Genomic DNA, 26,187 nt, shown 5'->3' on the forward strand with positions numbered 1-26,187 from the left:
ATGATGAACTCTTCACAGGTTTCATATTTCACACTCACTGCCTACCTCGACAGCGGGGCTTTGAAATATTTATATTTCACAGTTGTTGCATTTTTATATATTGTTATTGTTACTGTCAATGTCCTGCTGATTGTGGTTATCTGTGTGAACAGAAGCTTACATGAACCTATGTACATGTTTCTGTGCAGCCTGTTTGTGAATGAGCTGTATGGTAGTACAGGGCTGTTTCCATTCCTCCTGCTTCAGATCCTCTCTGATGTTCACACTGTTTCTGCTCCTCTCTGCTTCCTGCAGATCTTCTGTGTGCACACATATGGAACTGCAGAGCTTGCTAACTTAGTCGTCATGTCTTATGACAGATATCTTGCAATATGTTTTCCTCTTCAATATCACACACGTATGAGTCCATGCAAGGTATCCATGCTCATTGTTCTAACGTGGTTTTCCTCATTTCTTGGAATCACTCTTTTGATTTCTCTGAGTGCTCCTCTGCAGCTCTGTGGGAACATCATTAACAAAGTGTACTGTGACAACTATTCTGTTGTTAAACTGGCCTGTTCTGACACCACAGTCAATAACATCTGTGGACTTATTTCCACTTCTCTCACCACAATATCGGCTGTCTCTCTGATTCTCTACACCTACATGAGGATCCTCAAAGTCTGTTTTTCTGGATCCAAACAGACGCGACAGAAAGCCATCAGCACCTGCACGCCTCACCTCGCTTCTCTGCTCAACTATTCATGCAGTGCCTTTTTTGAAATTGCACAAAGCAGACTTAACATGAAACATGTCCCAAATATGGTGCGTATTTTTTTATCATTATATTGGCTCATATGCCCACCGCTCTGTAATCCTTTACTTTATGGACTGAGTCTGACCAAAATCCGGATCATATATAAAGGTCTAATCTTAAGTAAAGTCTAAATGCTTGATGTTAGAACTTGGACCAGTCAGTGCAACAGCAGAGAGGAAATGTGGAGAGGATCCAGGCTCCTTCTGTCTTCTGTATATGCTCATGCTCTGTGTTTGAAAACAGTTTACTGTTACCCTATAAAATAATTTTAGAATGTAAAACTATGTTTCAAATACTTTCATTTTTGCTTTGTTTATTCTCTTTTTCTCATTTTTCTCAAAAATTTAAGTTAAAAATAAAATAACTGTACAACAAAATACACAAATACACAATATAGAACATATATAAGAATATATGAGGAAATATAGAACAGTAACAGCAGCTGTACAAATACTAAATGCTAATGAAGAAATATAATGTCCAGGGTTGTGCAATCCACATGTGTAAGTGTCTTGTGCAGTGCAAATATGCTTAAAGTGATTTATTTAAGTAACTTGTGATAAAGTGATTCGATTAGATGACCACACAGTGTAGTTGTGCAGTGGCCACAAGTGTAAATAAATGTCCAGAAAGTCCAGTGTGTGTGTAAGAACCATATGTGTGGGTCAGTACTGTGTGGTGGTGTGATTGAGAGACCGTATCGCCTGCGGGAAGAAGCTCCTCCTCAGTCTCTCTGTGTTGGTCTTCAGGGAGCGGAATCGCTTTCCTGACCTCAGCAGAGAGAACAGTCTGTTGTTGGGATGGCTGAGGTCCTTCACCATCTTCCTGGCCTTGGTCCAGCACCGCCTGCTGTAGATTGAGTGCAGGTCAGGGAGCTCGGAGCGGATGGTGCGCTCAGCTGACCGCACAACCCTCTGTAGAGCTCGTCTGTCCTGCATGGTGCTGTTCCCGAACCAGGTTAAGATGTTTCCCGCCAGGATGCTCTCTATGGTGCACGAGTAAAAGTTCCTGAGCACCTTGGAGGGCAGTTGGAAGTCTCTCAAGCGTCTGAGGTGGTAGAGACGCTGTCGGGCCTTTTTCACCACGGTGTTGATGTGACAGGACCATGACAGGTCCTGCGTGATGTGAACTCCGAGGTATTTGAAGCTGTCCACTCTCTCCACTGGGCACTCGTTGATGACGGGGGTCTGGTAGTTCCTCTCCTGCTTAGTGCTGAAGTCCACTATCAGCTCCTTTGTCTTACTGACGTTTAGAAGGAGGTTGTTCCTCTGGCACCAGTTCTCCAGATTCCTAATCTCCTTCAGGTAGGCCGTCTCGTTGTTATCAGAGATCAGGCCCACCACGACGGTGTCGTCAGCAAACTTGATGATGGTGGTGGAGCTGGTAGTGGCCACACAGTCATATGTGTACAAAGAGTACAGCAGGGGGCTCAGAACACACCCCTGGGGGGCTCCAGTGCTGAGAGTGGTGGAGGCTGAGACATGTCCGCCCATCCTTACTGCCTGTGGTCTGCCAGTTAGGAAGTTGGAGATCCACTGACACATAGATGAGCTGAGTCCCAGATGCTCCAGCTTGGTGGTGAGTGTGGAGGGAATTATGGTGTTAAATGCAGAGCTGTAGTCTATGAAGAGCATTTTAACATAATTCCCCCTTCTAGTGTCCAAGTGAGTGAGTGATGTGTGGAGGAGATGAGAGATGGCATCGTCTGTGGAACGATTTGGATGGTAAGCGAACTGTAGTGGGTCCAGTGTGTCTGGTAGTGAAGAAATGATGAAGTCTCTGACCAGGCATTCAAAGCACTTCATCACTACTGAGGTGAGGGCTACAGGGCGATAGTCATTGAGAGAAGCAGGGTGGGGTTTCTTCGGGACAGGAACAATGATGGACTCTTTGAAGCATGTGGGGATCACCGACTGAGATAAAGAGATGTTGAATATCTCAGTGAACACAGGAGCTAGCTGGTATGCGCCGTCTCTGAGGATACGACCTGGGATGCCGTCTGGTCCTGCTGCTTTCCTGGTGTTCACTCTCTTGAAGGCTCTCCTTACTTCATGCTCGGAGATGACGAGCACGTTTCCGGTGCTGGCAGTATCTTCCTGTCTGCAGCCGTTAGCGCCGCTAACACTAGCATTGTTGGAGACCTTAGCTGCAGCCTCGAAGCGAGCATAGAAAGTGTTCAGCTCGTCTGCCAGAGTCACGGCCGCGTTCGTCATACCGGTTGTTGGTGCTTTATAGTCCGTTATTGTCCTTAGTCCCCGCCACAGGCTCCTAGAGTCACTCTGTTGGAGTTGTGACTCTAGTTTCCTCCCGTAGCGCTGCTTCGCCTCTTTCACCGCCCTCCGCACGTTATATGACGCGGCTTTGTACGGGTCCATGTCCCCCGTCATGAGTCCCGTGTTGTAGGCAGCGGTGCGGGATCTCAGAGCGTCGCGGATGGTTTTATCCACCCACGGCTTCTGGTTGGGAAACGTTGTGATAGTCTTTGTCTCCACGGTATCATCCGCTAGTTTCCCGATGAATCCCACAACCGCTTCCGTAAACACGTTGACATCATCGGAGCTGTTTCTGAACATGTCCCAGTCTGCGTCATCGAGTGCATCCTGTAACGCGGCCACCGATTGATCCGTCCAGCGCGCGACCTTCCTCTGAACCGGAACTTCCTGTTTCAGCCTTTGTTTGTATTTTGGCATGAGGAAGATGGCGGCGTGATCAGATTTGCCAAAAGGAGGGCGGGATTGTGCCTTGTAGCCGTCCTTGACCGTAGTGTAGCAGTGGTCCAGTGTCCTTTCACCTCTGGTGGGGCAGGTGATGTGTTGATAAAAGTTCGGCGCTGCGCATTTGAGGTTGGCGCTATTAAAGTCCCCCGTCACAATAAGCGCAGCGTCCCGGTGTTGTGTCTGGTGCTGTGTGAGTGCCTCATGCAGCTCGCATAAGGCGGTGACCGTGTCCGCTTGTGGTGGAATATAAACGGCACTTACAATGACCGATGTAAATTCCCGAGGTAGATAAAAAGGACGGCACATGATGGACAGTAGTTCCAGATTTGGTGTGCAGGAGCGTGTGAGAGGAACAACGTTCGCACTGTTGCACCAGTTGTTGTTCACCATTAAACACACGCCGCCTCCCCTTTACTTCCCCGAGTCCCGTGTCCTGTCCATGCGGTGAACCGAGAAGAACTCGGCCGGCTGGATGGCGTGGTCCGGCACCGCTGGGTTCAGCCATGTCTCGGTGAAGCAGAGGAGATTGCAGTCCCGAATGTCTCTCTGGAACTTTATCCTGGCCCTGAGGTCGTCAAGCTTGTTCTCCAGTGACTGGACGTTGGCGAGCAGGATGCTAGGCAGAGGTGTGCGGTGTGCACGAGCTCTCAGCCTGTTCCTGACGCCGGCTCGTTTCCCCCGAGGCCGCCGCTTCGCGTCGCGTCCTTTGTTCTCCCTCAAGATCTCACTCGGCCAGCTCGGGTCCGGAGTTAAAAACTTTAAATTGTGAGTACATTGTATACCAATAGAAACAAGAGTGTCTCTGTCATACCTAATGTACCGCATGGTGATGATTTTGCTCATTTAAAAACGCTGAAAACTAACTTAAAAAACAAAAACAAAGAAAAGGTGGTCGGAGCAGTCGTGACGGCAGCCGACCGCACGGGCGCCATCTTCACACTCTGCACTCTAATTACAGCGGCATCACACTCCTCAGTCTCCTCAGTCTCCTGGGAATTTTGATGGCAGGGTACTGGGAAGAAAGACAAACAATGGAGTTTTCATCCTGGTCATGGAACAATGGACAAGCTCTTTGTTCTGTAAAGGATATTTCAGGGTGTGTGGGAGTTTGCCGAACCAGTCTACATGTTTTATGGAGTTGGTGAAAAGATACAATCTCATTCAGCTTTGGTGTCCATCAATCCCTGTGTTTAACTGTTGTGATAGCTTAGTCCATATTGCTGGCAAAGGGCAGAGCAGGCTGTTCCTGGAGAGGAGGCTTAGGTCTTTTGGAGTGAAGGGCCCACTCCTGAAGAGCTTCTATGACTCTGTGGTGGCCTCAGCCATCTTTTAAGGTGTGGTCTGCTGGTGTGGCAGTATCTCTGCTGTGGACAGGAAGAGACTGAAAATGTCATGGCTGCAGAGGCAAGCCGTGTGGAGTTGGAAGAAGGACCCAAGATGCAGGCAGTGGATGAAATGCTAGTGAGGTTTATTTACAAAGGTGTAGTGGCAAACAAGCAGTGGGGCATGACAAATAACTGAAGACACCTAAACTGGGGGAACTAAAAATAACAGACCTGGGAGCATACGATAAAGGGGTGAGAAGTAGAGAGACGCAGACGAGGAACAGGACACTGTGGAACACAGGTGCCCTCTGGACCCAGTGGAGGTGGTGAGTGACAGGAGAATGGTGGCTAAGCTGTCATCCCTGTTGGACAACATCTCCCAGCCCATGCAGCAGACTCTGACAGCACTGAGCAGCTCCTTCAGTGGCTGCGGCACCCACCTGGCATGTGGGACGCAGGTCTCCTTCCAGCTACTGTCAGACTCCACATGTGCAATAGCAATAACACTAAGTGCAATATTCTTTTTCTGACAATGTTGTATTATACTCAGTTGTATATAGTATTTTATTTTATTTTATTCTAATGTATTGTGTACAGTATCTTATTCTTATCCTATTCCAGTGTTTTACTTATTTTTGCGATCTAACTATGCACTGTCCACTGTCTGCTGTAACAAAACAAATTTCCCATGTGTGGGACTAAACAACCTTTAGTACAGCCTTAATAACAGTCTTGCCAAAGTCTGGTAAGGCAAGGATCCCCTGGAGTGCAATAACTATCGACCTATTTCCGACTAAGGCCATATTACTGATGAATCTAGTAGGTCCCGATCTCTGATTGGTCTTTTCTTTATGAACGTCCAGAATGCATTTGACCAAGTGGAGTGGAGGTTTTTGTAGAAAGTATTAGAAAATTTAACTTTGGCCCAAAAGTTATTAAGATGATAAAAATTTTATACACCGAGCCTTCAGCCAATGTCTGTATTGGTGAAAGTCCCTCATCTACATTTAGTATATTTCACAGGACAAGACAGGGATGTTGATGGTTCTGTCCCACCGCTGGAACGAGACAATTCTACTACAACAGCAAAAGCAGGACGCAAGTCACCAAAGTTCTTTGTGTTACTCGTGCACGAGGGAGGGCTGACGAGCGCTGTTCCTTCGCTTGACCCCAGTTGCTCTCGTCTGCTCCCTCGTAGCACTGCTCTGTATTGCAGTTTCATGACTATGCATAAGTTCATTAACATATGACGTCTTACATAGGCATACATGTGAAGAGAGTGTACCTTGTCCGTATGTCGTGTAGGGATGCGTGTGTGTTTGTGTGTGTGTGTGTGTGTGTGTCAAGATATGATGCTGGACTCCCTAAAGCTGGTGCCAGGAGTCCATCCGTCCACCTAAACAAAGGGCTCTTATACTTAACCAGACACAGAGTAGGTGGCCTCCAATACCATAAATCAGTAAGACGGGGTGTCCAAACTTTTTGCAAAGAGGGCCAAATTTTATAAAGTGAAGATGCCTGGGGGCCAATGGTTCCTTTTGACTTTCTTTTTCATAACAAAGTTACATGAAAATATAATGAGGAACAATTTTAATAGTCACAATTACCTTTATTTTTAAAATAGAAATGTACCTAAATAAAAGACACTCAAGCATTTACAACTCTAAAGACACAGTTCGGCCTTTCATTTATATCTGGAGAGTCAGACAACATTGAACAAACTGTATAGAATACCCTAAATTTCCATGAGTTTGCAATATCTTTGCCTAATGAACATTTAAACAGGAGTTATAAGTAATGCAAAGTGTTCTGTTATCAATAACGTTTTTTTAAAGTGAATTTCACCCTTGACTTTTACAAGACCTTTCAGGAAGCCAAAGTTTTTCACATCTACTGGAAGATTGCACAACTGGAAGTTCAGCTGCCGCAAGAAATAAACACATTTGTAAATTTACACAATATGTACACAACACACTCAACTATGAATTAAGAGCATAACATCAACAGTTAAAACCAAATCTTAAGAGTTTAACAAAATACGTTTCCTTTTGTGGATTGCATTAACATGCTTTATGCTTTTTACTGTCCGGGAACACATGAGTAATGCAGGGATGTCACTCCTGGAGGCCTGCTCTTCATTTGATTCAACTGTGCTAAACCAGAAAGAACTAAAACATGCATAGCAGCTCTCCAGCACAGAATCTGGGCATCCCTGGACTAATGAGAGGGGCAATACTTCGATCTAGATTTTTAGTAAAGCGATCAGGAGGTCTGGTTTGAGGGCAGTGGTTGAGATGCGTAAAAAATTTCACGCAAGTGGGAGTCACTCATCCTTGATCTCAATCGGTTCTTGTTTAAGTTCATGACAGAGAAAGTTTGCTCACACAAATATGTGGAACCAAATAAGCTCAGCATTTTCTTGGCAAGAGATCGCACTTCAGGAAACCTGTCTTTGTCTAGCTGCCGATAAAAGTCAACAAGAGAAGACTGCCGGTGTTTTCCACTCATCGTCACACTGCAGTTCAATGAGCTCCAGCTGAAGCTGGAGCATCATCAGGGTCCACGGAGAAGGGCGATGAGAAAAGCAGCATGTCTTTTTCAATAGCTGCAAAGTCCTGAAAGCGTTTGTTCAATTCTCCAGAAAGAGACACGATAGCTGTTGCGTACCTCTTCATTTGGACATTAATGTCCTCTGGGAAACTGTCAATAACCTCTTTCAAAGCTGGGAAGTGGCTCTGTTAGGGACAAGTGTCTTTGGAAAAGTTGCAGTTTGGTTCCAAAGGCCTTGATGCGAGCCACCTCACATCATTGTAATAAATTACGTCACCATATTCATCCTGGATGTCAGGCAGAAACTGCTGAAACTGTCGGTGGCACAGAGCTTTAGAGCGAATACAGTTGACTGTCTTTGCTACTGGTTTCTAAACATCATCAAATTTGAGATATTTGGCACAGAGAGCCAGCTGATGAATGATACAGTCAAGTTTAACAGCGTTACCTGCTTGTTTGCCGACTTTATTGCAGATCAGTGTGGACAATCCGCTTCGCTCACCAGCCACGGCAGGTGCACCATCAGTAATGATCCCAGAGACTTTACTCCATGGTAGCTTCACATCATCAACAGCTTCACAAAGAGAAATGAATAAATCCATTCCTCTGCTTTGACCCTTAAGGCTTTTGAGATCCAGCGGCTCCTCTGTCACATTCATCTTGTCGTCGACTCCTCGTAAATAAATCAGCAGTTGCGCGGTGTCAGATGCATCGGTGCTTTCATCGCAGGCTAATGAGAAATAATCAAAATCCACTCCTCTGTCCCGCAGCTGTCTGTCAATGTCTGACGATATATCCTCACCTCTGCGTGCCACAGTGTTGCGTGCCAAGCAAACATTCAGAAATTCTTGCTTCCTCTCGGGGCAAATGTTCTCCACCATTTTCATGACACAGTCTTTGACAAACGTACCTTCAGTGAAAGCTTTGCCATGTTTAGCTGTTAACATAGCCACTTCGTAGCTGGCTTTCATGATATTTTCATGTGTCTCACAGGCCCGCATGAAAAACCGCTGTTGCGAAGCCAGAGCAGCTTGGAGTTGCTTCACTTTTTCAGCGCGCTCACTCCTTGTTAGCTTGTTATATGTTGCAGCATGTTTAGTCTCGTAGTGTCTCCTAATGTTAAAATCCTTAAACAAGGCAACAGTGTCTTTACAAATCAGGCAAACACAATTGCCTCGAATTTCAGTAAAAAAATACTGCAATTCCCACCGCTCCTGAAAGCAGCGGCCCTCACCATCAACCTTTCTCTTTTTTTGTACAGTCGCCATGGCAGAAATGAGCAGAGAAGGGCGGGCTCGCCGCACAGGCGCAAGTAGCAGAAAAAATGTGCTGCCACCATGTGGTGAAAAAAGGAACTACACCTTTAAAGCCAGGATTTATTTATTCAGACTTAGAAAGTGAGCCATAAATTACACATAATTAGACTGAAGCTGTGGGCCGTGATTGGGCCGCGGGCCGGACTTTGGACATGCCTGCAGTAAGAGAAGGTACGACCTCTCTTGTGACCTTAAGATGTGTGTGTATGCCAGAGTGCTCTGGGAGGCACACAGAGTCTTTGCAGGCTGCTAAGGATCAGACATCCTATCAATATGCAATTGATTATATAACTCTAAGCATATATGAGTAAATATTTCTAAGCATAAATGACAATCCAGCAATATAAACCTAACAGATGTCAACTCTCCCCACTCCTTTAACCTTTTTATAGAACCCTTAGCACAGTCAACACGGCAAAACAACACCTTCATCCCTGTTTCTATAGGGTGTACAAAACACCATATTTCATTATATGCCGATGATGTCTGTCGGACGACATGTCGGCTATCCAGTCGACCTTACCCACACTATTGAACTTAATAGATACTTTTGGTAAGCTATCAGGTTTTAAGATTAACCTCGGGAAATCTGCTCTTATGTTACTCAAATTAGACTGGAACACTCTCAATACCCCACCAGATATAAACATTGTAGGACAGGTTAATTATTTAGGTACTTAGGTAGTGATGTCTGTAGCCTCTATTGTTAAGAACAACTGCTGTGATATTTTTAAAAAGATAGAAAAGGATGTTAATAGATGGACGCATGCGTCAGTGCCAGCTCGGATCGCTGTAGTTAAAATGAATGTATTACCAAGAATTCATTTTATAAGTTCAATGTTTCCTTTAGCCCCCCCCCCCCCCCCCCCCCCCCCCCCCCAGTCGATTACTGGAAAAAAGTGCTCTGCTCAAGTCATTCATATGGATTAACAGGCATTCACGTATAAAGTGGGATATATTACAAAGATCCAGACTAGGTGGCGGATGGGCAGTGCTGAATGTTAAACTATATAATTTTGGCATTCACACTGAAACATATCAGCCAATCAAAAGATCAAAAATTATAGAAATATAACAGCTCCACATATAAAACCCTTTAATAAGTTTAGAATTACAGTTTTTTGTATTTCAGCAAAAGTTGTTTTCATGCTGAGAGTAGCGGTGAGACACAATTAGTGTCCGTTGGCAATGAGCTCAGACTATTACATCACCCGGTTGAAGAGTTTAAATGAAGGAACGTCTGCATGTCAGTCAGTTTTATGCTAATTCACTTCTGCAACATGCTGTAAGTAGACTGAAAACTACTTTTGTTTGGCAGTTCTATTAAATAACACTGTGATCCTCGTTTAACTTTCATAGTTCCGAGAAGCAAACTGTTGATCATGACGAACCTTTCACAGGTTTCATATTTCACTTTCAGTGCCTACTTTGACACTGGGCCATTCAAATACTTATATTTCACTATTGTCATGTCTCTGTATGTGTTTATATTTGGATCTAACCTGCTGCTGATTGTGGTTATCTGTGTGAACAGAAGCTTACATGAACCTATGTACATGTTTCTGTGCAGCCTGTTTGTGAATGAGCTGTATGGTAGCACAGGGCTGTTTCCGTTCCTCCTGCTTCAGATCCTCTCTGATGTTCACACTGTTTCTGCTCCTCTCTGCTTCCTGCAGATCTTCTGTCTGTACACTTATGCAAATGTAGAGTTTTATAACTTAGCCATCATGTCTTATGACAGGTATCTTGCTATCTGCTGTCCTCTACAGTATCACACACATATGACATTTAACAAGGTTGCCAAGCTCATCGTTCTCACATGGCTGTTCCCTATTCTGAATATAGTCGTGATGATATCACTGAATGCCTCACTGCAGCTCTGTGGACACACTGTTGACACACTGTACTGCAACAATTACTCTGTCGTGAAACTGGCCTGCTTTGACACAACAATTAATAACATCTATGGACTCATGTACACATTCACTGTACTAATTGGTCTTGCATTGCTAAACTTGTTCACTTATGTTAAGATTCTTAAAGTGTGTTTTTCTGGATCCAAACAGACCCGGCAGAAAGCCGTCAGCACCTGCACGCCTCACCTCGCTTCTCTGCTCAACTTTTCATTTGGTTGCTTCTTTGAAATAGTGCAGAGCAGGTTTAACCTGAGCAGCGCTCCCATGATTTTACACATTTTCCTATCAATATATTTTCTCACTTGCCAACCAGCTTTCAACCCCGTCCTGTACGGACTCAAACTAACCAAAATCCGACTCATATGTAAAAGTCTTTTATTTGGTAAGATATGAATTTAAAAAGTTAATAGATACTTTACTAAGTTGATTTCTGGAACTGTTTGGAATATGTGTGACTGTAACAGGCATTACATTTACATTTTTCAAAACAAGTTCAAACAAAACTAGTTTATTTAAATCTTTGTCACATATTGTCACTTTGAATAATATGAAATGCTAATCTTTCACAATAAGGATATTTAGAAATCTTATAAATGAAACATTTATTTACACAATCAATTCTCACATAACAGAGAATAAAACATATTTAAGCACATTAGTCAGAATGGTACATAGCGTGGTGTTTATGTAAAACTTTTCTAGTCTCAATGATGAATCAAGGATTTTGTAAACTAGAGGAAACAACGGTCCATAAAAGTCTCAACGAACAGGATAAATGAATGGAAACATTTTAATTTAAAATTAAAAGAAATCCAATAAAGTATTCTTTGGAAGCGCCTTCATCTTTGTCTTTTAATTGCTGATTATAATATGCCGTGTTAATGAACAGCATTGTGCAGCTGCAGGTTTATCAGTGGTCACAGTACTCTGCTGAGGCAGCTGAATTCTTGCAACACCGTGATTACAAATGTGGAGCTGAACAGCGATCAACGCTGACCTCAATAGTTCAAGCTGGCCTGATAGACACTCACAGAAACATTGGTAGAAACATCCATCACAAGAATCCATGATGGTTCCCTTAAAAATGGTTTTCCATAAAAACTGTTAAATCTGTGATGGTTTAAAACTGGGGAGTGGGATACAGTGTAGAAGCTTCCAGCTCGGCACATGTATATGGGGTTAGGTTGTAATTAAAGTCATTTATCACAAAGGTCTGGGCCGGGAGTAAAACCTCTGACCCTGTCATTGAAATGCTTATTTTTTTCCACTTATGTAGCCACAACAACATTAATAGATACTTAGTCCAGTTACATTTTATTTATAGTGTCACATCACAATAACAGTTATGTCCAAGTGCTTTATAATGTAAGGTAAATCCTACGATAACACATAGAGGTGTTAGTAATTATACACAATAATACATCTAATACACGTTTACTCCCCCATCCAAATCACTGAATTCACTGTGAATGAATGGTTCGCTCTCAGGAGCTCAGTGAACTCCAGTGTGTTACTGTGATAGGACGACACCTGCGCAACTAAAAATTCCACAGTGAGATGTTAGTGGGATAATAACCAAGTGGAAGTGATTGGGAACAACAGCAGCTCAGCCATGATGGCCATGTAAAATCACAGAGTGGGGTCAGTGGATGCTGAGATGCACAGTGTGCAGAGGTCACCAACTTTTTGCAGAGCCAAACTTCATGTGGCCTTCAGATTAGCTCAAGAAAATAATTATTATAATATGATGTGCTAAATTTGTTTAGATCAGAGGAATAAGGAAGGATTGGTCTGTGTTTTAGTTTGGCTTAGCTGTAGCCTGAGAGTGTAATTGTTTAGAAGGAAAGGAATTTATGGACACTGGGGTCAGCCTGCCATAGAAGGAGACAGGAAGCTACAGTTGGGGGTTGCTGATGCTTGTACCTTTAATAAAACTCATAATTGTTCTAAACTTAGAAGTAGGTTTGCAGGAGACTCTCCACCTGATCTGTAAATGTAAGTCAACAAGAGGCCACTGGCCCAGTGGATGCAGAGTGGGAGTCTCAGTGTTTCTAATATGTTAACTGTGTTTTCTATGTTGTGTAGAGGAATCTGGTGTAGCTTGGGTGAGGAGATTACTTTTATGACCCCAGGAAGTCACGTATACAGACACACACACACACACACACACACACACACACACACACAGTGCTTTGACTGTTACGACACACCCACACCTACATGCACACTCACTCACGTGCACTCACATAGACACACAGGCACTCACGTGCACGTGCATACACACACACAGAGACACAGAGTTTGCAGCACACCGTGGGGGTCTTATGATGGGGTCGCACATTCTTGATTTTTAGTTCACAAACACTTGTTGTAATGACTAACGACTCCTGACATGTTGGAGATGTTTGCTCTTTATACAGTAAAGTTACAGCTGGATACAAATAACATCAGGCTGATCCTGCCACGATTTGCTCCCCCGTTCAAATCACGGACTAACAGGATCCCACAGCTGTTTATGTTTTTAAACCCATTTTGCACAGAGAGGCATTTTTTGAAAAATGTATTGATGCAATGTTGAACATTATTACACAGGAAAAAACAACTACAGTAAAAATAATCACAGCGTGACGCCTCTGCCTTTGTAAATGGAGGGACAGTAACTGCGTGTAAAACCTGCAGACAGTCAGATTAACAGTATTTGTCTCTATCTGCCATTCTGTGATTCATCTCCTGTAAACAATAACGTGGCCACAGCGTTACTTGTATTTGCTTAATTGTTTACTGAATGTTTGCAAAAAGGTTTGGGAACCGCTGCTTTACACCTACATGAGGATCCTCAAAGTCTGTTTTTCTGGGTCCAAACAGACCCGACAGAAAGCCGTCAGCACCTCACCTCACTTCTCTACTCTACTCTACTTTTCTTTTTAAATTGTGCAAAACAGACTTGATATGAAACACGTCCCAAATCTGTTGCGTATTTTTTTTATCTTTATATTGGCTCACATTTCAGCCGCTCTTCAATCCTGTGCTCTACGGACTGAATCTGACCAAAGTCCGCATCGAATGTAAAATTCTGATTTTTGGTAAAATGCAAATGCTTGATGTGGAAACTGTGGTATATTTCTTTAAATTCAATAAGCTGGGGAAGTAAGTAAAGGGGAAAATAAAAATCCCCCTTTTGGCACTGCTTCATCTATCTCAGGGTTCCCCACCTGCCAATTTCAATTTTAACACCTGTACATGAGTAAAAATAAACATGTTTTAGTATCAAAATATATTAAAATAAATAAATAAATAAATTCAATAAGTTGAAATAAAAAGATCAGAATGAACATTGACAAAATTGGATATGTTTTTATTAAATGTTCCTGTCAGGAGTTGAAAAAATGGGTTGACTGTTTGGGAAAATAACTCAGATTATTTCTATGATTATTCTCATGGTGGCTTTTTTATGTTTTACGTGTTTTCTGCCTAATATAACCACAGCAATAAACATCTGTCTTAGTTACTGTCCTGAATGTACATTAACAGCTCAGGGCAAAGTTAGCCGGATCGGTTGCCCCTCAGTAAATAAGTGATTCAATATGCCAGGGAGATAATAACATAATATTGTTAAGTGTTTAATCGGTGATGCATTCAAGGTACAGGTGTCAAAGTTGCATTCACTGTACTTTTAAGCAAATTTGCCCAGGGTTAGTAAATCCAGTGCTAGAAAGTGTTACAGGACACGGATGAGCCTGAGGAGGTTTTGTAAGTTTCTCGAAAACAACAGAAACAAAATTCCAGTTACTCTCTTTCCAGACTCCACAGAGCCTAAACTCATTTTTCATGTGACAAGTAATTCCAAATACAAGTTCTGAAATAGCTCAACAATGATAACAAATCATGTCTTGGAAGCTAAATAAAGTGTGGTGATAACTGAAGGTTAGCAAAGGTACCAGCAAGCCAGCACCTACAGCTTTCATCACTGTAACGAGCTTCTAAATTTAGAGGCTGACCACAAACAGGATGCAGCATTTCCAGTCCAGTATAACTCTTTATTGTTTTATACAGCTTTTACTCAGTGCTTTTGCACTAATGCCTGGTCAGCTTCAGTGTACAGCACCAGCCTCCTCGCTGTCAGCTTCTCTCCTTCTGGCCCAGTCCCAGCGTAAAACAAGGAGAGGCTTAATTAGCTCATGGCTGCTAGCTGTTCCAGCCTCCCCTGCAGCTGAGGCACAAACCACATGTTTATAGGAAATACACTCAACTCAAAACCATAAAAAAACATATTTTTTCCATTTTCCAAACAAAAATATTAAATCCTCGGCTGACTGGGAACCAAGTAAGAATTTCATAATATATCAATAAATATATTTTATTCCCCCCAAAGTTAAAAAAGGAAACTAAATTCTTTGTACATTTTTAGTTTGTAATGCAACATCGTTGCTCTCAGAGATGTAACTGAACACACTGTGATGTGTAACCACTTCTAACATTAAAAACACTGTTAGCTTATTAGTGCTTCACATGTTTATCAAGAGCTTTTCGAGTTATATATATGACGGAAATATAACAGTTCTTAGTAGGTGAAGAGTTTTTAGGCTATGAATACACGTTTACAGATCAGGGAATGTTAAATACTGGAGGTGATCAACCAATTATCCAGTCCCAGGACAGGAAGAGACTCCACCCAACTACTCAGCAGGCACGCCCAGGTGTCCACCCCTAAGAAAGAAAAGGGGAAAAAGACCCACAGCCATCGTCTGGTGGGAGGAACCACACATAAAACAAACACTGACAACATTGGATCATAACAATGCCAAAGATCAAACCTGAAGAAAGTTAAAAATCAGTAATTAACTTTGAACTGTAAAAATGGCCTTTCAACAAGAATACATTTATGTTCCATAAAAATTATTAATTAAAATAAAAAGATAAGAGAAAACAAAAAATTGTTGATGCTTTTCTATGTTGTGAGTTTATTAGTTGAATTTTAAAAAATTATTGCAAATTTCCCACAAGCTCTCAGAAATCAGATACTGCTGCAGCAAATCCATCTCTGCAGCACTTTTGGCCTCTTTCCTATCAGTGCCACACACTGGCACGAGTGTTTAATGATTCTTTGAGCTGTTGTTTTTCCGGGGTGGAATGATTGTCACCCAAACACCTTTAAGGCCTTTAACAGTGAGAATTGTTCCTAGAGTATTTAAAAGTAGAATGGGAGGCAGAGCCTTCAGTTTTCAAATTCAAATTTCAAATTCAAATTTTATTTGTCACACACACACAGCCATACACAGTATGACATGGGGGTGAAATGCTTGTAGCTGTACAATGCCCGACCATTAAATGACAGAAGAAAGTTTTACAATATTTACAATTTACAGGTTACTACAAAATTTACAAATTAACTTAGGAATTTACAGTAAAGAATGTGCAAATAGCAGAAGAGATTATAAAGATAAGGATTATAAATTATAGGAATTATAGGATTATAGGAAATGTGTGGTGGTGCGTGTGGTGACGTGTGTGAGAGTCCAGTCTTATAGTGACGTGTTTGGGAGAGTCCAGTCCTACACCTGGTTCAGGGCCCGAATAGCCTGGGGGAAGAAGCTCCTCCTCATTCTCTCTGTTTTGGCTTTAAGGGAGCGGAAGCGCTTCCCAGACCTCAACAGTGAGAAGAGTCCATTGTTGGGATGGGAGAGGTCCATCATAATCTTCCTAGCTTTGGACTTGCACCGCTTGGTGTAGATGGACAGCAGGTCAGGGAGCTCTGATTGAATGATGCGTTCTGCCGAGCGCACCACCCTTTGCAGATCTCGTCTGTCCTGCTTGGTGCTGTTCCCAAACCAGGTGCAGATGTTTGACGTCAGGACGCTCTCGATGGTGCAGGAGTAGAAGTTCTTGAGCACCTTCAGTGGCAGATGGAAGTCTCTAAGTCTTCTGAGGAAGAAGAGACGCTGACGGGCTTTCTTAACCAGGGTGTTGATGTGACAGGACCATGACAGGTCCTGAGTGATGTGGACACCCAGGTATCGGAAACTGTCCACTCTCTCCACTGGCGTGCCACTGATGATGAGGGGTTTGTAATTCCTCGCCTGCTTTGTAGTGAAGTCCACGATCAGCTCCTTAGTCTTGCTGATGTTTAGGAGGAGGTTATTCTCCTGGCACCAGGTCTCCAGGTTCCTAATCTCCTCCAGGTAGGCCGTCTCGATGTTGTCGGAGATCAGGCCCACAACAGCAGTGTCGTCAGCAAACTTGACAATGGAGGTGGTGTCGGATGTGGCTACACAGTCATAAGTGTACAGTGAGTACAGCAGGGGGCTTAAAACACAGCCCTGAGGCACTCCAGTGCTGAGTGAGATGGAGGGGGAGACTTGTTTTCCTACCCTCACTGATTGGGGTCTGTCTGTGAGGAAGTTGAGGATCCACTGACACAGTGATGAGCTGAGTCCTAGATCCGTCAACTTGGTGAAAAGCTTAGAGGGAATTATTGTGTTGAATGCTGAACTGTAGTCCACGAACAGCAGCCTAACATAATTCCCTCTGCCAGTGTCCAGGTGACTCAGGGATGTGTGGAGCAGGTGAGATATGGCATCGTCTGTGGAACAATTAGTCCGGTAAGCAAACTGAAGTGAGTCGATGGTGGCAGGAAGTGAAGAAGTGATGTGATCTCTCATCAGTCTTTCAAAACACTTCATCACAATTGAAGTCAGTGCTACTGGACGGTAGTCATTGTGGCAAGCGCGCTGTTGTTTCTTTGGAACAGGAACAATAATGGACTGCTTGAAGCACGTGGGAACCACAGCTTGGGCCAGGGAGAGGTTGAAGATCTCCATGAACACCGGTGCTAGTTGATCAGCGCAGGCTCTAAGGACCCGGCCAGGGATTGCATCTGGTCCTGCTGCCTTCCTGGTGTTCACCCTCCTGAAGGTGTTCCTCACGGCATGCTCTGTGATGACGAATGCATTTTCTTCACTGGTGCACTCCGAGCGCGCGCAGCCGTTTGTTGTTTTAATTGCTGCGGCGTCGAAGCGAGCATAAAACGTGTTCAGCTCATCAGCCAGTGAAGCATCTGCATTCATCATTGAAGAAGCTGGTCGTTTATAGTCCGTTATAGTCCGCAGTCCTTTCCACAGGCTCCTAGAGTCGCACTGTCGTAGCTGTGACTCTAGTTTTTCCCCGTAGCTCCGCTTTGCCTTTCGGACCGCGCTGCGCACGTTGTAGGACGCAGCCTTGTATAGGTCCATATTACCAGAGACGAGCCCTTCATTGTAGGCAGCGGTGCGTGATCTCAGAGCGTCGCGGATGCTTTTATCCACCCACGGCTTCTGGTTGGGAAACGTTCGGATGATAGTTCTTTCTGCTGTGTCGTCTGCTAGTTTCCCGATAAATCCCACAACCGCTTCCGCAAACATGTTGATGTCATCAGAGCTGCGCTGAAGCATGTCACAGTCTGTGTCATCCAGTGTGTCCTGCAGCGCGGCCACCGATTGGTCCGTCCAGCGTGCGACCTCCCTCCTGATTGGTGCTTGCTGCTTTAGCTTTTCTTTGTAAGCAGGCGTGAGGAAGATGATGGCATGGTCTGATTTTCCAAATGCCGGCAGGGGCTGAGCCTTGTAACAGTTCTTGAACGGGGTGTAGCAGTGGTCTAATGTCCTCGTGCCCCGGGTGGGGCAGTTGATGTGCTGGTGAAGGTTGTGAAATGTCCGTTTGAGATTCACTCTGTTAAAATCTCCCATAACAATGAGTGCGGCATCTCGGTGAAGTGTTTGTTGATGTGTGAGAGCCTCATGTAGCTCACATAAGGCAGTGTCCGAGTCCGCGTGAGGCAGAATGTAAACAGTACAGGCAATGACCGCAGTGAATTCCCGAGGGAGATAGAAAGGGCGACACTTAACGATCAAAAGCTCCAGATTGGGCGAGCAAGAGCGTGTGAGTGGGGAGATGTTTGTGCTGTCGCACCATCTGTTGTTCACCATCAAACACACTCCACCACCTCTTTTCTTCCCCGACTCCATTGTCCTGTCCATGCGGTAAACCGAAAAGAACCCCGTCGGCTGCACGGCGTGGTCTGGTATCGCTGGGTTCAGCCAAGTCTCGGTGAAGCAGAGGAGGTTGCAGTCCCGAATGTCTCTCTGGAACTTGATTCTGGCTCTGAGGTCATCAAGCTTGTTCTCGATGGATTGAACATTGGCTAGCAGGATACTGGGCATGGGTGCGCGGTGTGCGCGAGCCCGTAGCCTGTTCCTGATGCCGGCTCTTTTACCTCGAGGCCGTCGCTTAGGGTCGCGTCCTTTGTTCTCTCTCAGATCTCCTTTGGCCAGTTTGGGTCCGGAGTTAAACATGGTGAAATGTTCGTGTATTGCAGACCAATAGAAACCAAAGTGTCTCTACTGTAGCGGATTCGTGTGTTTTGCATGATGCCCATGCAAGATTATCGCAGATATAGCAAAAAGTGACGAAAAACTGCAAAAAGTGGAGAAGTTAGGGCAGAGCATCCAGCACGGCAGCCGACCTCATCGGCGCCATTTTAAGTTTTTCAGGCCCCTCTTCTGTGGAACCAGCTTCAGTTTGGATTCAGGAGACAGACACTATCTCTACTTTCAAGATTAGGCTTCAAACTAAAGAGCAATATGTGTAATTTGTGATGACTGAATAAAACTTAAATCATTTGGCCTAGTAGCTGCCTACCAATGACACTGCTTTAAATATAATTGCATTTGAGCTACAAATCGAAAGTAAAATGTAATTCTGCTTTTGTTTTCAGGCACATAGTTACAACAAATTTTTATTCATAAAAAAATAAATTATTCAAACATTGTGTTTGATGATAGCAGCAAAATGAAATGATCACAGTGATTTCTTAAACAAGATGTGACACGCTTCAAAGTCTTAAACTCAGAAAATTCAGGAAAAGAAAAAATATTTTTTTAAAAACTGAGGTCACATATTTAATGACTAAAGTACCGATGTATATTTTAGCAAAGAATTACAGGTTAAAGTTTGCATTTGTTTCAGTTTTGTTCAGATTTAGTCTGTATGCAGGTGTCTTTATGGTAGCTGACATGAGAGCAAATGATCAAAGGATTTAAACAATAAATTAATAGTGAGTTATGATAAATAAAGCGATAATAAGAGATGACTTTATTCTCATAAACTGTCAACAGTAAATTGAGCATGAGCCAGCAGCCCACAACCCTCTTACTCTCATTTCCTCTTTACTAATGCACTGCCTTGTCTAAGTTTCAACATCAAGCACCTGCATTTGACAAAGATTAGACCTTTATATATGATCCGGATTTTGGTCAGACTCAGTCCATAAAGTAAAGGATTACAGAGCGGTGGGCATATGAGCCAATATAATGATAAAAAAATACGCACCATATTTGGGACATGTTTCATGTTGGATCTACTTTGTGCAGTTTCGAAGAAGGAACCACATGAAAAGTTGAGCAGAGAAGCGAGGTGAGGCGTGCAGGTGCTGACGGCTTTCTGTCGCGTCTGTTTGGATCCAGAAAAACAGACTTTGAGGATCCTCATGTAGGTGTAGAGAATCAGAGTGACAGAGGATATGGTTATGAAAATAGCACCAAGTATTCCACAGATGTTATTGACTGTGGTGTCAGAACAGGCCAGTTTAACAACAGAATAGTTGTCACAGTACACTTTGTTAATGATGTTCCCACACAGCTGCAGAGGAGCACTCAGAGAAATCAAAAGAGTGATTCCAAGAAATGAGGAAAACCACGTTAGAACAATGAGCATGGATACCTTGCATGGACTCATACGTGTGTGATATTGAAGAGGAAAACATATTGCAAGATATCTGTCATAAGACATGACGGCTAAGTTACTGAGCTGCAAATTTGCATAAGAGTACACACAGAAGATCTGCAGGAAGCAGAGAGGAGCAGAAACAGTGTGAACATCAGAGAGGATCTGAAGCAGGAGGAACGGAAACAGCCCTGTGCTACCATACAGCTCATTCACAAACAGGCTGCACAGAAACATGTACATAGGTTCATGTAAGCTTCTGTTCACACAGATAACCACAATCAGCAGGACATTGACAGTAACAATAACAATATATAAAAATGCAACAACTGTGAAATATAAATATTTCAAAGCCCCGCTGTCGAGGTAGGCAGTGAGTGTGAAATATGAAACCTGTGAAGAGTTCATCATGATCCTCTTTTTGTTTTTACCATACATCACTTAAACTGTGCACAAACTGAGCTACATTTAAGGATGAGAATCACCCAACAGCGGCCTGATTGTAAGTCCCTCCCAACTGCACTGAATCACTTCTTGTTTTATCCTTTTCACTGCAGCAGTATGACGTCATCATCAGGGGACACACCGGAGAGATTTTAAACTAGTGGTTTCGAAAACGCAAATGGGCCTTCAGAAAAATGTATATTTGTCTTTTGTTAGAATAGAATAGAATAAAATAGAATAGAATTGAATAGTACTTCATTATCTTGGTTGCCCCATGCCAACTGTGCAGGAGTGAAAAAATATAGATAAATACTACAAACATCAGCAATAAATAGCAAACATGGACCTAGTTTTCCTGAGACAGGAGGATCAGGTGATGACCTCCAGGGGTGTCAGAGGGCAGCCAATGATGTTTTTGGCAGTGTTAATGACCCTCTGTGCAGCCTTCCTGCTCTCAGTCGTGGCCCCTGAGGAGAGCACGCTCTCCACTGAGGAGCAGTAGAAGGCCAGCAGCAGCTTCTGGTCCAGGGTATTCGTCCTCAGGACACAGAGGAGGTACAGCTGCCGCTGGGTCTTCTTTTCCAGGGCGATGCTGTTGTGGGTCCAGGTGAGATCAGCTGAGATGTGGGTGCCCAGAAAGTAGAGCTTCTGAACCTCAAGTTTTGTGGTTTTCCACAGGCGATCAGCTTTGCAGCACATTTGCCTAAAGCTGCGGATAGCTTCTGTGAACCAGGGCAGGGATTAAGCACTACTGCCTTTTCTGATTTAAGAGGAGCCACTTTATCTAGAATTTTTTGACATTGCGAGTTGAAGGAGGCCACATATATCTATATCATCGGTTTCAGATAAATTATGGCCTCCGCTGTGTGTTGGGCAAAGTCTAGTCTAAGAGAGTAAGAAAATGAGAAGCAGCGTGACATGAACTGTCAGCAACATGGAAATTAAAATCCCCCAGCAGAAGGATTCTTTCCAGCTTGATGGTTGAGGATAGAAAGTCCACAAACTCCACTAAGAAACTCCTGGCTAGTCCCGGTGGCCTATAGATTAAGATCACATAGAAGGGATAAGTCCTATTGAGCTCCATCATCTGAATTTCAAAAGAGTTAAAGGAAGGAGGTTTTCACCAGACAACAGAAAAAGGAGTTTCTAGCAATAACTTCCAGCCCACCTCCACGTACTGAAAGGTGCAGTGTGGTTAGACAATTACAGTCTGCTGGGCACAGTTCACTAAAATGAACACGTTCCATATTCTGCTGCCAAGGTTCGGTTAGGAACATAAAATACAAGTTATTCCGAATAAAAAGGTCATTGAGAACAAATGCCTTATTTGAGATTGAATGGCAGTTAATAGGGTCATCTTAATCAGCGGAGCTAAAGCATCACGTCTCCAGGTTCCGCTGATCAAAGACGGAACAATTTGTCAGATCAAAACAGTCCTGTAGCTGGAGGAGAGCATAACCTGGCCATGTTTTAATGACCTGGGTGCTTGGAGCACTCTGTTTCCTGAGGGGGTTGTGGGCAGGGATGAGGAGCACAGAAAAGTGGTCAGATTGACCGAGACCATTCTCTTTTCCTTTTTTTTTTTTCTTTCTTTTTTTCTCTTTTTTCCTTTTTTTTTTCCTTTTTTCTCCTTTTTTTTTCCCTTTTCTTTCCGCCTGTCCCATTTGGTTCTTTAGCCATCAGAATTGTTGTCTGAAGACCAACAAGGATACCCAATGGATTTACTTTGCCAAATGGATCATCGTGGCATTGCCGTATTGGTCCATTTGGTCGATCTTTGTTTTTATTATTTATTATATTTTATTTTCAGATGTTACAGACGGGACAGACATGAGTGAGGGATAGGAAAGGGAGAGAGAAAGAGGAAGGAAAGGAAAAACAGAAGGGGAGAGGGACAGTGAGAAAGGGGGGGAGAAAAAAAATAAAAATCTCCTGGATCACCTGTTGAGAGAGGAATAGAAAACAAGCAAAAAAGACAAAAAAACAAAACAAAAACAAAGCAACATACTAAACACATAACATACCAAAGATTTGTCACATTCTTATGGGATGCCTCGGCCCCATAAGAACGCGAATAGTGACCTTCAGCGTCCCTATGCTAATTAAATCAAATCAAATCAAATCACTTTTATTGTCACATCACATGTGCAGGCACACTGGCACAGCACATGCGAGTGAAATTCTTGTGTGCGAGCCCCACAAGCAACAGAGATGTGCAAACACAACAACACAAACGAGCAAAATACAAGAATGGCCAACCTGAAACTAATAAATATATGTACAATATATAATAGTGTATGCATTTCTGGATGTGTATACTAAATATTTTCCTACGTGTGTGTGTGTGTGTGTGTGTGTGTGTGTGTGTGTGTGTGTGTGTGTGTGTGTGTGTGTGTGTGTATACACATTTTTACAAATTAAATAGTAAAAAAAAAAAAAATAATAATAATAATAATAATAAAATATATAAATATACAGAGTTGAATATGTGCAAAACAAGTGGCATTTATATACAGTGTGGAGTGCATAATGTTGAAGTTCCAGTAGTGAAGCTGAGGTGTCTATGACGTGTTCAGCAGTCTGATGGCCTGATGGAAGAAGCTGTCTCTCAGTCTGCTGGTACGGGACCGGATGCTGCAGAACCTCCTTCCTGATGGAAGCAGTCTGAACAGTTCATGGCTGGGGTGACTGGAGTCCTTGATGATCCTCCCCCCTTTCCTCAGGCAGCGCTTCCTGTAGATATCTTGGAGGGAGGGAAGCTCACCTCCAATTATCCGTTCAGAGCACCGCACTACTCGCTGGAGAGCTTTGCAGTTGTAGGCGGTGCTGTTGCCATACCAGGTGGTGATGCATCCAGTGAGGATGCTCTCAATGGCACAGTGATAGAAGGTCCTGAGGATGCGGGGGCTCATGCCGAATCTTTTCAGTCTCCTGAGAAAGAAGAGGCGCTGCTGCGCCTTCTTCACTGTTTTGTTTGTGTGTACTGACCACGTAAGATCCTCAGCCAGATGTACACCAAGGAACCGGAAGCTGCTCACTCTCTCCACAGCAGCGCCGTTGATGGTGATGGGGGTGTGTACTTCTCTGCACCTCCGGAAGTCCACTATCAACTCCTTTGTCTTTGCGACGTTGAGGGTGGGATGGTTGTCTTGACACCAGTGGGTCAGGGCGCTGACCTCCTCCCTGTAATCCCGTCCGGACCAGTAGCTTTGCGCGCGTTCACCTTCCTGAAGCACCTCCGCACATCCTCCTCAGACACAGTGTGCGCACTGATGTCATCCGCGGTGCGCACACTGTCCGGTCTCATGGTGTTCGCTGTGTCGAATCTAGCGTAGAATACGTTTAGATCCTCACACAGAGAGGCCGTGGTCTGTGGTGTGCTGGTTTTCCCTCTAAAGTCTGTGATCGTGTTTAGTCCCTGCCACATACTCCGAGGGTTGTCAAACTGTTGCTCCACCCTGTCCCTGTACTCACGTTTGGCTGCTTTGATTGTCTTCCGGAGTTGGTAATGTGCGTGTTTGTAGTCCGATGTGTTCGCGGAGGCAAAGGCGGTGTTCCGTGCCGCCAGTGCCGCGCGAACATCTCCGTTAATCCAGGGTTTTTGATTTGGGAAGGATTTAACTGTTCTGGATGGGACGACATCTTCCACGCATTTCCTGATAAATCCGCAGACTGACTCTGTGTACTCGTCAATGTCTCTGGCGGCCACGTGAAACATTTCCCAGTCCGCGTGATCAAAACAGTCCCGCAGCGCAGACTCCGATTGGTTCGTCCAACAGTGCACCGCCCTCCGGGTTGGAGCTTCCTGTTTCAGCTTCTGCCTGTAGGCGGGCAGGAGCAGGATGGAGCAGTGATCTGATTGGCCGAATGGGGCGCGTGGGAGGGCTTTGTATGCATCCCGGAAAGAGGTGTAACAGTGGTCGAGTTGCCGATTTCCACGTGTGTTGAAAAGGATGTGTTGGTGGAGTTTGGGTGAGACTTTCTTCAGGTTTCCCTTATTAAAGTCTCCGGCTGTGATAAACGCTGCCTCTGGGTGTGCGGTTTCCTCGCTGCTGATCGCGCTGTACAGTTCCCTGGGTGCACGGTCAGTGTCGGCTTGTGGGGGAATGTAAACAGCCGTAATAATCACTGCTGTAAATTCCCTCGGTAGCCAGAATGGCCGGCACTTAATCATCAGGTACTCCAGGTCCGGTGAGCAGAAGGATTTGACCGGGTGCACGTTCGCATAATCACACCAGCTGTTGTTGATCATGAAACACACACCACCGCCTCTGCTTTTCCCAGTAAGATCCTGTGACCTGTCCGCGCGATGCACGGAGAACCCCGGCAGTTGTATTGCGGAGTCCGGTACTTTGTCCGATAGCCAGGTTTCTGTGAGGCAGATCACGCAGCAGTCCCGCATCTCTCGCTGGAATGAGATCCGTGCCCGAAGCTCGCACAGCTTGTTCTCCAGAGACTGCATATTAGCCAGTAATAAACTGGGTAACGGTGGTCTGTTAGTGCGCCGTCTCAGTCGAACCAGAACGCCAGATCTTCTCCCTCTGCGTCGGCGTTTGCGGCCTCCAGGGCCAGAGAACAAAGGCGTCTCAGGTGAGATGAATGGGGGGTCTGCAAACGGAGCGTCCGTGTTGCAAAACTTGAACTCCGGAAAGTTATAAGAAAGACCGTCTTTTATGTCCAGTAAGGTTTGTCGGTCGTACACAAGGAGACATGTGCTGCTCGTGAAAAAATAAAGGAAAAGTAAAATTAAACACAGAAGAAAGCCGTTGCTTCGGGGAGCTCGCGACGAGGCTGCCATACTCGGCGCCATCTTGTACTTTGTACGAGTCGGATTGTGGATGGAATCCAATAGAATGATGCTCCTGGCTGTAATACATGTTCCTGCTCTGTATTCCAGCCCTGACCCTAACATTAAACCTAATCCCAACCATTTCCAAAGCGATTCATGATGACACAGTAAAATAAATGTACATGTGTGGATTGATTTCAAACGGTTCTCATGTTTTCGAAAGCGTAACATAAAGACGGGTTGGGTGGCTGAAAGTGTAACATACCAACGATAGTGTCGGTATGTTACACTTTGGGATGAGAATGTGTTGCAGAACCCCAACAAAGACGATTTGATATATAAATCTAAACCATAAAAATAGGCTTTCAACAGCAGCAGGTTCTTCATGATGGAATAACTCATTGGTGCTTTGGACAAAGATGTCAAATACAATTTAGCATGCTCCAATGTCAGCTTTTCTATTAACTCAAACAACATAGAGTTTTGCCTTTTGAACCTTTTTGATATATATGAAAATATATAAAATAGAAAAGAAGGGAAAACTTTCGCAGTAAGATTTTTGGTTTGTATTTTTAAGC

At 44.0% G+C, this 26,187-nt stretch overlaps 3 protein-coding genes across 3 annotated transcripts; 2 read left to right on the top strand and 1 right to left on the bottom strand.

Moving 5' to 3' along the window:
• Positions 1-927, top strand: LOC113036943 (olfactory receptor 11A1-like). The gene has a single exon (XM_026193567.1). The coding sequence runs from the start codon at positions 1-3 to the stop codon at positions 925-927; it is 927 nt and encodes a 308-aa protein (XP_026049352.1).
• Positions 928-10,074: 9,147 nt separating this feature from the next.
• LOC113036986 (olfactory receptor 4S2-like) lies at positions 10,075-11,013 on the top strand. The gene has a single exon (XM_026193643.1). The coding sequence runs from the start codon at positions 10,087-10,089 to the stop codon at positions 11,011-11,013; it is 927 nt and encodes a 308-aa protein (XP_026049428.1). The 5' UTR covers positions 10,075-10,086.
• An 8,796-nt stretch (positions 11,014-19,809) lies between these two features.
• LOC113036496 (olfactory receptor 11A1-like) lies at positions 19,810-20,787 on the bottom strand. The gene has a single exon (XM_026192887.1). The coding sequence runs from the start codon at positions 20,785-20,787 to the stop codon at positions 19,810-19,812; it is 978 nt and encodes a 325-aa protein (XP_026048672.1).
• Between the last annotated feature and the right edge of the window lie 5,400 nt (positions 20,788-26,187).

The sequence above is a fragment of the Astatotilapia calliptera genome, chromosome 14, assembly GCF_900246225.1.
Source record: "Astatotilapia calliptera chromosome 14, fAstCal1.2, whole genome shotgun sequence".
Taxonomy (NCBI): Eukaryota; Metazoa; Chordata; class Actinopteri; order Cichliformes; family Cichlidae; genus Astatotilapia; species Astatotilapia calliptera.